Source organism: Balaenoptera physalus (assembly GCF_965194825.1).
Source record: "Balaenoptera physalus genome assembly, chromosome: 15".
Taxonomy (NCBI): Eukaryota; Metazoa; Chordata; class Mammalia; order Artiodactyla; family Balaenopteridae; genus Balaenoptera; species Balaenoptera physalus.
In genome coordinates, this window is record NC_138894.1 from 44,416,552 (window position 1) to 44,428,932 (window position 12,381).

General features: G+C 34.0%; 1 protein-coding gene across 28 annotated transcripts in view; it reads left to right on the top strand.

Annotated features, from left to right (window-relative positions):
- Nucleotides 1-12,381, top strand: part of WDPCP (WD repeat containing planar cell polarity effector) — a 420,975-nt gene that overhangs the window by 231,899 nt on the left and 176,695 nt on the right. For 23 of the 28 annotated variants that reach the window (XR_014253957.1, XR_014253958.1, XM_082426596.1 and 20 more), the window contains exon 14: nucleotides 10,038-10,124. The exons of 4 other annotated variants lie outside the window; for them this stretch is intronic. Coding sequence is in view for 22 of the 24 variants with exons in the window: in XM_082426596.1 (XP_082282722.1) it covers nucleotides 10,038-10,124 (87 nt within the window). In the remaining 2 variants the exon portion in view is untranslated. Of the gene's footprint in view, nucleotides 1-1,468; nucleotides 10,125-12,381 lie in introns of those variants that run through there. One more of the 28 variants, XM_082426594.1, reaches the window with a different exon arrangement.

The window sequence follows — 12,381 nt, forward strand, 5'->3', positions numbered from 1 at the left end:
AGACTATATAGCTTGTAAAGTCTAAAATATTTCTATCTGGTGTTTTAGAAAAAAAGTTTGCAGACCCCTTGTCAAAAAAATCATAATTTTTAATTTCACTCTTCTGTTTAAAACCCTTTAGCAGCTTCTCGTCACCTTTGGGATAAATTCTAACTCCTTAATATGGCATCTAAGGCCCCTCCACTCTCACCTCTCTGCTTTCCAGCTACATCAGCTTTCTTTCAGTTCTGAGAAATGTACTCTACTCCTTATTACATCCAGACCATGTTAAGGAGTTTGGGTTTATCCTTACCCCAAATCAGCAAGGTGTAATGGGAAGGTGTAATGGTAGATACATGGAATTTGGGTCATAAGTTCCCTTCAAGATCAGTAACTTTTGAGTTTTTAAAAATGTATATAAATGACGATAATAATATAGTACCTACCCATAGGTTGGGTTTTTTAATTGAATAAAAGCATCTTTCAATTTTATAGTGCTTTATAATTTTTAAGTTTCACACAGATGATTTTATGTAATCCCATAATAACCCTTTGTTTCCCTTCACTCCTATATTGCCCCTCCCTCTTTCCCTCTCCCCACTGGTAACCACTAGTTTGTTCTCTATAAGTCTGCTTCTTTTTTATTATATTCACTAGTTTGTTGTATTTTTTATATTCCACATATAAGTGATATCATACAGTATTTGTCTTTCTCTGACTTATTTCACTTAGCATAATGCCCTCCAAGTCCATCCATATTGCTGCAAATGGCAAAGTTTCATTCTTATTTATGGCTGAGTAGTGTTCCAATGTATATATATAAGACATCTTCTTTATCCATTCAACTGTTGATGGAAACTTAGGTTGCTTCCATACCTTGGCAATTATAAATAATGCTGCTGTGAACATTGAGGTGCATGTATCTTCTTTGACTTAGTGGTTTTGGGTTTTTTTCGGATATATATCCAGGAGTCGAATTGCTGGTAGTTCAATTTTAAGTTTTCTGAGGAAACCCCATATTGTTTTTCACAGTGGCTGCACCAATTTACATTCTCAACAACAGTGTATGATGGTTCCCTTTTCTCCACATCCTCACCAACATTTGTTGTGTTCTTTTTGATGATAGCCATTCTGATGGGTGTGAGGTGGTATCTCATTGTGGTTTTGATTTGCATTTCCCTGATGATTAGTGATGTTGAGCATCTTTTTATGCTCCTGTTGGCCATCTGCATGTCCTCTTTGAAAAAACTGGCTATTCAGTTCTGCCCATTTTGTAATCAGGTTGTTTGTTTTTTTGGTGTTGAGTTGTATGAGCTTTTTATATATTATGAATATTAACCCCTTATTGGTCATATCATTTGCAAATATTTTCTCCCATTTAGTAGGTTGTCTTTTCACTTTTGTGGATGGTTTCATTTGCTGTGCAAAAGCTTTTAAGTTTAATTAGGTCTCACTTGTTTATTTTTGCTTTTGTTTCCTTTCCTTTTAGGAGATGGATCCAAAAAAATATTGCCATGATTTACGTCAAAGAGTGTTCTGCCTATGTTTTCCTCTAGGAGTTTTATAGTATCTGGTCTCACATTTATGTCTTTAATCCATTTTGAGATTGTTTTTGAGTCTTAGTGGAGATACTGTATTGGAAGTACTTTGTAAACTAGGAAGTACTAAACAGATATTATGTGTCATTACTATTAAGAGAGAGCAACAGTTGCTTTTACATGCCAACTGCAAGAAATAATGAAGACCTGAAACAGGGCCTGAATTACATGAATATAGAAGAGAAGATATTTTGTAAGCAAAATCAATATGATTCAGTAAGCCCTTAGATGAAAATGAAATCTTTAGATTATGAGTAAATAATAATATAATAAAAAACAATACCATAAAATATAAAGAACAACATAAAAAAAATCACTTGAAATTTTCTTATCCAGAAATGAACATCCTTTAAAATACCTCTATAAGTGTGCGCACGCACTAAACTTTTTATTTATAACTAGTTTTTTTTCATTCATCAATGTTATAGTGACAGTTTTCCATAAAAATAAATGCAGACCTATATCACTACTTTAATGGTTACATTGTATTCCATTTTATGGGTGGTACTGACATAAAAGCAGGCATACAGACCAGTGGAACAGAATAGAGAGCCTAGAAGTAAACCCATGAATATACTGTCCACTGCTCTTTGACATGGGCACCAAGAACACACAATGGGGAGAGGATAGTCTCTTCAGTAAATGGTGGTGGGAAAACTGGATATCTACATGCAAAAGAATGGAACTGGGCCCACTCACAAAAATTACCTTATACCACTCACAAAAATTAACTCAAAATGTGTTAAAGACTTACATGTAATACCTGAAAGCACAAAACTCCTAGAAGAAAACACTGAGAAAAAGCCACTTGACATTGGTCTTGGCAGTAATTTCTTGGATAAGACACCAAAAGCAAAGGCAAAAAAAGCTAAAATAAATAAGTAGGACTACATCAAACCAAAAAGCTTCTGCCCAGCAAAGGAAACAAACAAGAAAAAGAAAAGGCAGTCTATGGAATGGGAGAAAATATTTGCAAATCATATATCTGATCTGGAGTAAATATCCAAAATACGTAACGAACTCATACAACTCAATACCAAAATTCAAATAATGTAATTTTAAAATGTGCAAAGGACCTGAAGAGATATTTTTCCAAAGAAGACATACAAATGGCCAACAGGTACAGCAGTCGTCAGGGAAATGCAAATCAAAACAACAGTGAGCTATCACCTCACACCTGTTAGGATGGCTTTTTTCAAAAAAGACATAAGATTTCAAAATGTTGGCAAGGATGTGGAGAAAAAGGAACCCTTGTACTGTTGGTGGGACTGTAAATTGATACAGCCATTATGGAAAACAATATGGAAGTTCCTCAAAAAAATTAAAAATAGAACTACCATATGATCCGGTATTCCCACTTCTGGGTACATATCCAAAGGTAACAAAATCAATATCTTGAAGAGATATATGTACTCCCATGTCCACTGCAGCATTACTCACAAGAGCCAAAATCTGGAAGCAAGTTCTGTGTCCACTGACATGAGTGGATGAAGAAAATGTAATATACAGAAAGATATATATATATACACACATATATATACACATATATGTATACACACACATACACACACACACACACATACACTATGGAATATCGTTCAGCCAAAATATGAAGGAAATCTTGCCACTTTCTATAACATGGATGAACCTGGAGGGCATTATGCTAAGTGAAATAAGCCAGATAGAGAAAGACAAATACTGTGTGTTATCAGTTATATCTGGAATCTTGAAAAGAAAAAAGCTGATTTCATAGAAATAAAGAGCAGAAGGGTAGTTGCTAGGGGCTGGTTAGTGCTCTTTGTGTACTGTTTTTAAAATCTTTTATTATCCCAAGGTCTTGAAAATATTCTTTTTTAATCTTCTAAAAGTTTTATTATTTTAATGTTAACATTCAAAGCTATGATCCAACTAGGTATGGCTCAAAATTAATTTCTGTCATATATATATACACATACACATACACACACACACACACACACACACACACACATATATATCCAGTTGACCTATGACTGTTTATTAACAAGACTGTCCTTTGCTTATTGCTTTACATGGCCACCTCTGTCATAAATCAGGTTCCCATATATACGTTTAGGTCTGTATCCCTGTACCAAGACCAGTCTTAATTATTGTCCTTTTTAAGTATTTATATCCAGTAGCATAAGTCTTCCAACTTTGTTTAAATGTGTTTTTCTTATTCTAACTTCTTGTGATAGATGCTTAAATCATGGATTTTTTTAGGCTTTATTTTCCAATGTATGCATTCAAGGGGATAATTTCCATTCAAGCATAGCTTTGTGTTCTGACACTTTATGTCATATTTTTCATTATCATTCAGCTCAAAATATTTCTAACATTTCTGTTGTGAATTCTTCTTTGCCCATGGTTTCTTTAAATTTCAACTAATTTCAAACAACACACACACACACACACACACACCCCTTAACCTACTGTATTATGTCAACCCTTTGAAATTTGTTGAAACTTTCTTTATGGCTCATTATATGGTCAATAGTGAAGTTTCCATGTTCATTGAGAAGAATATGTACTCTACAGTTTACAGTTGTTGGGTACAGTATCCTATATAAAATCAAGTTTGTTAGTCATGTTGTTCAATTCTTCTATATCTTCACTCAGACTGATGTATTAAAATTTTCCACTGTGATTGTGGTTCTGTTTGCCTTTTTTGTTATTTTATTTGTTTTAAGGCTGTGTAGTTAGGTGCATGCCAGTTTAGAACTGTTATATTTTCTTGGTATATTGCACCTTTATCATTATGAAACATTCTTCTATTTTCTAGAAGTGTTTGCCTTAAAACCGACTTCATATCTCAAAGTGTACCTACACCAGCTTTATTTTGGTTTGTGTTTACTTATATCCTTCGTATATCATAATCCATGTTTCCTTATATTTAAGTTGTATCTCTTGTAAGCAATATAGAGTTGGATATTTGTAATCAACTCTCACAAGCTTTGTCTTTTAATTGGATTATTTAATTGATGTAAAACATAAATAATAGTACAACTATTTCTTTTCTGTATGTCTGACTTATTCTACGTCCTTTAACCATCCTTGGCCTTCTTAGTATTAACTATATTCCATTCTTCTCTTTCATTTTTTTTTCTTCTTTTTCTCTTGACTAATGTCTTTTTGGTAGGCCTTTTTGTTGTTGCTATTGTTTGGGGGTCATTTACTCTTATCTCTTTCCTCTTTTTTTTTTAAATTGAATTTTGGACATAAGATATTTAAAATATAGTGATAATTTGAGGCTGTATATGATGTTATTTTCCTCCAGAAAGAATTTACTTTTGTTTCTGGCAAATAATTAGGGTAAAGGTTAAACAACATTTTAATCTGTTCTGGAGTTGAGTTTATTTGAAGCTGAGTTTCAGTCTGAGAGGTGGTTTATTTCCACTTTATACTTATATCAAGAATGTAGCCCTTCAGTAGTCCCAGCTGGCAGCTCTGCCTCCTCAGCAGTCTCTGAAGTATAACTTTGTACTTTTAGTCCAATACCTGAAACTCTACCTAAAGCTCTGTGCAGTTTCTCAACTTTTCAAACACTACTTTCTGCGCAGTTTCTCAGGCTCTTGGCCACCAATTACAAATTGGCAAATGCTTTGAAAGCAAAAGCAGCACCAAATATCAGGCTTATACCTCTCTGGGCTTTGCTTCTGTCTAGGAACTTGGTCTTTCAAATACTCACTGTCTTGGGAGGTCTCCAGTGTCTTCAAACAGAATTTTAGAAATTATTTTATCCAGCTGTTCTAGTCATTCTCAGTAAGAGTGTTCTCTTATATATCCTTATCTGGATAACTGGAATCAGAAGTTCTGCAGTATATTTTTGGAAGGTGAGTGAAGTGTTAAACTTGGCACTAGCTGCTTTCCAATTCTGTATAACTCCCTGCAGTGTGCTATTATGTTTGAACTATTAATCACTAAGAGCTTTAAATGTGACAAATTCTACTTTTAAGCATAACATGTCATCAATTTTATGCCCAAAATGGATCAAATGAAATTTTATAAAATACTGCGTGCTAGGGTTTATCACTCAATTAAAGTAAAAGAACTAAAAAGAACCTAATTTTTTCCTATTTTAACTCATTTTCAAGAAAGTAAAAAAAAAATTTATAGCTCTTCAAGTTGAAGAATTGTTTTAATCTTGTAGGATTAATAATGCAAGTCTTTCCTTTTGATAACAGTAGGAGATATTTGTGATTATGCCTGCTTAAATTTATAGTCTGTCTTGCTTGAGGGCATGCAAGTGCTTTATGATTATCAGGAACAAAATCATTACAGCTCAAAAAATTAAAGAAGTTAACTCTTCTTAATCATCTGCAAAGTGCCAGGCATTATGCCAGAGGCTTTGCATGTTATCTTATTTAATTTTCATAATAATCCTAACCAACAGAATTATTATACCTATTTTATAGTTGATAAACCTGATAAGGAAAACTGAAAATCGTGATTCAAACTCAGATGTGTTTGACTCTAAAATCCATGTCATTTCCAATTATACCAAACTGCTTATATAAACAAAAGATTTGGAAGTTCTCCAAAAGTTAGCAATTTATGACTTGATGACTACCCATAACTAAGTCTAAGAAAGCTATTGTTTCCCTTTTATTCTTTATGAAAATGCACAAAGATTTCAGTAAGTCTGCTTATTGTAGAATGACAATCTACATGACAATCTGATCTAGCTTGAACGATTTACAGAACCCCAGCTTACTGGGGAGATGATTCATCCAAATTAAGTGCTCTTAAAGTTTGTCTGTAGTAAAAGGGAAGTGTCTGTTGTGTGCAGTGAATATGAAAAGGATCACAAAAAAGTAGCACCAATTGCCTATTTCCCTATTTTCTCATTCATGTCTCCAGGAAAGAATACTTTCACATGTTTAGGCATGATTTTCTTTCAGGTAGATGTGGTTTATGCTAGTCATCATATTGATAGATCTTCCAGAACCATGAATCTACTCTTTGAGAACCCATCTGCATCTTGGGAGACACAAAGAAGAGTTGTATCTTAGAGTGTCATGTGAACCGGACAGGTGTAACACTTTTTGTGTCCATCCCCAATCTCTTGTCCTTTAGAAAAGCATCAGCTTCTCATTGGTCCCTATAGTTCAAGGCTGTTTCTTACTAAAACCCAAACAAAGAGAAATAATGATATAATTAATATTGGCTCAACTGTTTTAAAATATTACTGGTGAGGTAAGGGAAGGGGGAATCTTCCACTTCCAGCCAATGGAGACATTGGTTTTCAGACTTGCCCTCCTACTGTAAAACTGGACAAAATATATGAGACAACTGTATTTAGGCAGTGGACAATAAGGACAGCAGGACCATGATTCCTCAAAAAATGGAGAATACACAGATGAGGCCTGTATACAAGTTCCAGAGCAGAGACCAGTGATGTCACTTAGCTGAAGAGCCAGAGATAAGAGTTCAGAATTCAGGGATGATGAGGGGTCTAGAATTTGTGGGGCAAGATACCAGAAAGGGAGAATCTCTGTGACGAGTGGGGACCCAGAAGTCTTCATGGTGGTTCCCTTTGGGTCCTTGATGGGAGAGTAGGCTGCAAGTAGACAAAGCCTATCAAAGAGCCTCTGCTGTGACACTGACAGTGAATGGAAAGGCTGCAGAGTGCTGAGACATGCTTTAATTCTGGTTCAGCCAAAGTGAAGCAACCTCACTGAGCATTTATATGAAACCTCAGAAATGCCATGCTTTAAGAATAAGGACCACATACTAAGACTATTTACAAAACTGAAGTAAATCTGCCTTTAAATATCATAAAACCAACTTGACAGGATCAAAAGAATCTACCACAAATTTAATGCCTTGCTAGTACAAAACTCAATATCCTTTAAAGAAAGACAATATAATCCAAACTCCCTGAAATGTGACATCCACAATGTCGAGCATAAACAATGTCACACATTACTAGGTGTGTGAAGAAGCAGGGAAATGTGATGTATTATGAAGAGAAAAAGAAGCTAATAGTAACAGACCCTGAGATGACCCAGATGTTGAAATGAGCAGACAAGCACTTTGGAGCAGCTATTATAAATATGTTCAAGGATTTTAAAAGAAAAGAAGAACATAATGACTGAATATATAAGGATTCTTAGCAGAGACATAGAAACTATTAAAAACCATGGGGGGAAGAATTCTAGAAATGAAAAATATGAAATCTGAAATCAAAAATTCTACTTAGAAAAATAACAGACACTGTATAATAAAGGATTAGTGACTTTGAGGATAGTTCAATAGAGATCATCCAATTTGAATAAAAGAAAGAAAAAAATTTCAAAAAATGAACAATGACTCACTAACATGTGAGACAAAGTCAAGTGCTCTAAAATACGTGTAATTGGTGGAAAACATCAGTCTATAGATCCAAGAAGCTCAGTGAACTCCAGATAGAAGAAAGCTTTACCCAGGCACACAACATCTTGGCACAGCATATCCAGACTATTGAAACCAATGATAAAGAGAAAAATCTTTAAAATACCCAGAAAAAAAAATTACATAAAAGGATCAGCAACTAATAGGAACTATCACTGACTTCTCATCAGAAGCAATGATGCCAAAAAATAATGGAACAACATATTTAATGTACTGAAAAAATCAAAACTCTCAACACAAAATTTTATATCTAGTGAAAATTACCATAAAATGAGAATGAAATAAAGACACTTTTGAATAAATGAAAGCTGAGACAACTCAGCACAAACAGACCTGCACCGTAAGAAAAATTAAAGGATATTCTTCAGGCAGAACAAACATGATGCCAAATGTGGATATACATAAAAGAATAAAGAGCTTTGGAAATGGTAAACGTGGATTAATAATAAAAGTATTTTTTCCTCATGCCAAAATTTCTTTAAAAGATAACTGTTTAGAGGAAAAATACCAACAATACATTGTGGTGTTTATAACATATGTAGATATGAAATGAATGACACTAACATCACGGGGGTTGGGATACATGAAATTATACTGCTGTAACGTTCGTACCTTTTACCTGAAGTGGTATAATATTAATTCTAAGTAGACTGTGATAGATTAAGATTGCATATTGTAGTGCCGAGAGGATTTTCTTAAAAATTTAAATAGATGTGCAACTTTAAAAAGTCAATAGAGGAAATTTAAAAATACATAAAAAATACTCAACCCAAAAGAGGGCAGTACAGGAGAACAAATAGAAAACAAATAAGCAAGATGGTATACTTAAACCCAAACATTTATAATTACATTAAATTAAAATTAACTGCACACTACAATTAAAAAGCAGAGATTGAATTTTTTTTTTAGTCCAAGATTGTGGAACTGGATAAAAAGCAAGACCTAATTATATTCTGTGTATTAAGAGAAACACTTCAGTTATTATGACACAATAAACTGAAATTAAAAAGATGTACCATGCAAACAGTAAGGTATCAGACAAATTAGACTTCAGGACAAAGGAAGTATTACCAGAGACAAAGAAGGACACTTGTGATAATGAAAGTTCAGCAGAAAGACATAATTCTAAATGTTTATGTACAAAATAACTGAGTTTCAAATATATGAAGCAAAAGCTGACAGCAAAAAAGAGAAATAGACAAATGTAGTAATTCACAGAACAAGTAGTAAAAAAAAAAAAAAAATCGATAAAGATTAGTGAACCTTTTAACCAACTTAACCCTGACAGTTTTTGAATCCACATCCAACAACTTTAGAATGCACGTTCTTTTCAAATGTATGTGGAATATTCACTAAACATAGACTATCTGCTGGTCCATAAAATAAAGCACAATACACTTTAGTAGACTGAAATATGACACCAAAGGAATTAAATTACAAGTCAATAACATTCATATATCTACAGTTCCCAACTATTTGCATATTAAACAGCGCTTCTCTGAAAGTCTCATGGATCAAAGAAATCACAAGAGAAACTCGGACATATTTTTAATTGAATTTTAACGAACATATCAAAATGTATGGGATGATTATACAGGCATACCTCATTATATTGCACTTCCACTTTATTGTGCTTTACAGATACTGCATTTTTTACAAATTAAAAGTTTGTTGCAACCCTACCTCAGGCAAGTCTATCACACCATTTTTCCAACAGCATTTGCTCATTTCATGGCTTTGTGTCACATTTTGGTAATTCTTGCAATGTTTCAAACTTTTTCATTATTATTATATTTGTTATGGTGATATGTGAACAGTAATCTTTGATGTTACTACCACAACTCACTGAAGACTCAGATGATGGTTAGCAATTTTTTTTTTTTTTAGCAGTAAAGCATTTTAAAATTAAGGTATGTACAATGTTTTTTAAGACATAATGCTACTGCACACTCAATAGACTACAGTATGGTGTAAACATAAATTTTATATGCAGTAGGAAACCAAAACATTCTTGTGACTTGCTTTATTGTAATATTCACTTTATTGCAGTGGTCTGGAGCTGAACCCACAATATCTCCAGAGTATGCCTGTAATCCATTATATAAAATGAGGCACCCTGAGTCCATACTGATACGAGTAAGTACATAAATAAAGAAATAAAGCCATTTAATAAATATAAAAGGAATGATAAAATGAAAAAATCACAATTTGGCAAACATCATAGTAATAGTTGAATAAGGCAACAGTCATTAATGAATGCTGTAACTGTGAGAGAAAGTTTCATGAGATACAGGATATTATTTACATAGTCTCAAAATATTTCCCCACAAAATATGTATTATTTACAAAAGGAAAAAGAGTTACTTTACAGTGGAGAAGGCTGGTACACACCATGTTAATCAAATGATCAAAATGGAGCAAATAAAAATAATTTGCTACCTTATATATTGTTATAAGAACACAACAGCCCTTCTGTGGCTTTCCTGCAAAAAAAGTGCAAAATCTGGATCTAATCATGAGGAAATACCAATTGAACCCAAATTAAGGGACATTCTAATAACTAGCCTATACTCTTCAAAAATTCCAAGTTCACATCAGTGAAAAGACTGAAGAACTATTTTATACTAAATAAGGAGACTAAAGAGACATACCAACTAAATCTGTCAAGAAACGGATCTGTGTGCTGTGTGCTGTGAATTGTTACTGGAACAATTGGTGAAATTTCAGTGATTAAGTGGGAGTAATGTTATCAATGTTAATTTCATGATTTGATTGTGGTTATGTAGGAGAATATCCAAATTTATAGCAAATAAACACTAATGTATTCAAGAGTGTGTTGGCAACTTACTCTCCAATGAGTCAGAAAAAAAAGATCTTTGTACTGTACTTGAAACTTTTCTAAACACTGAGAATATTTAAAATTTTCACTGTTGTCACAGCTCTAGACTATTGTTTCTCTAAGTAGAAGCTGTGTGGTTTTGAAGTCTATTTCTGTTGGTCACAGAAATACTTTTAATTCTGTGTCTTTGGGACCTTATTCTGCTTTTCAAAATTCAAGTGACCTCTCCAACCTAATTATTACTGTGGCATAAAAGACAGTCAGTTACTACCCAAGATTGCTTCACTGTCCCCATGTGGATGGCATGAGGATGACTGTGCCTTCTGAACTTTCTCATGTTGACATCCCTAATTACCTTGACCATTGGCACAGGACCAGTTGGAATGTCAAGTGTGTGCTATTTGATAATGCTATAAAAAGACCTATAGCTGCTGCTCTCCAGCCATCTGTGCCTTCCCTTGGCATGATACTATTGGGTAGTTTGTCTTCCGTTGGCATGATTTCTATAGCATGGCTTACATCTGCCACTCCTAGGCACTTACTTGGTGATCAAGTTGACATAAAATAGCTTCTTTGGCCCTGTTTTTATTTAGAAGAGTTTTATACCTGTAAACTTCTGAAGCAAGAATTGACATTTACTATATACATTATAATTGTAATTATATACAATATTATGAATATAGAATTTTCTGATCTCTATTGACTCAAACCTATCTTGGATTTCCAAGTTCAAATTTTCCCAGTCAGAAGTCTCTGCTCTGAAGAATTAATCTATAAATGAAATGTACCTCTTCTGTTTTAAGACACTGGATTGAGTGTATACATCAACTTCTCCCTCCTGTGCCACATCTCTATAAATGATGGAACATACGTGTGTGTATGTGTGTGTGTGTGTGTGTGTGTTTAAAATTTATAACTGGAATTCAAATCAAGAATACATAAGAGACCGGAAGCTGTGAGGAATCCACTGAAAACTGTAAAACACACAAAATAAGACTGAAAAAAGAAAGCAGAAACCTAAATGTCCAGATAAGATGGCTCCCAAAGTTGAAAGAAGCACCAAAAGTTCTCCATGCCCTGGGAAAGGGGATACTAGGAATCACAAAAATGTTCCTGGGAAAGCAAGGCTGAATAATCAGGTTGTAGCAAGGTGGGTGAGTGGAGAAGTCAAAGCAAGTAAATACTGATAAACCCCAGGTACTATTAGAAAAATAAGCTGATGTATGTTAAGAATTTAAGAATATTCACCAGAAAAATAGGGTGATTTTATGAACTGAATTGTGTGTCCCCCTCTCTTTCCAAATCGATATGTTGAAGCTGTAACCCCTAATGTGACCGTATTTGGAAGTGAGGCCTTTAAAGATATAGTTAAGGTTAAGTGAGGTCATGGAGGTGGAGCCCTAATCTAATATGACTGGTGTATTTATAAGAAGAGGAAGAGACAACAGGGATGCATGTGCACAGCGGCAAATCCAGCAAGAAGGTGGTCACCTGCAAGCCAATGAGAGAGGCCTCAGGAGAAACCAAACCTGTCAGCAGCTTCCTCTTGAACTT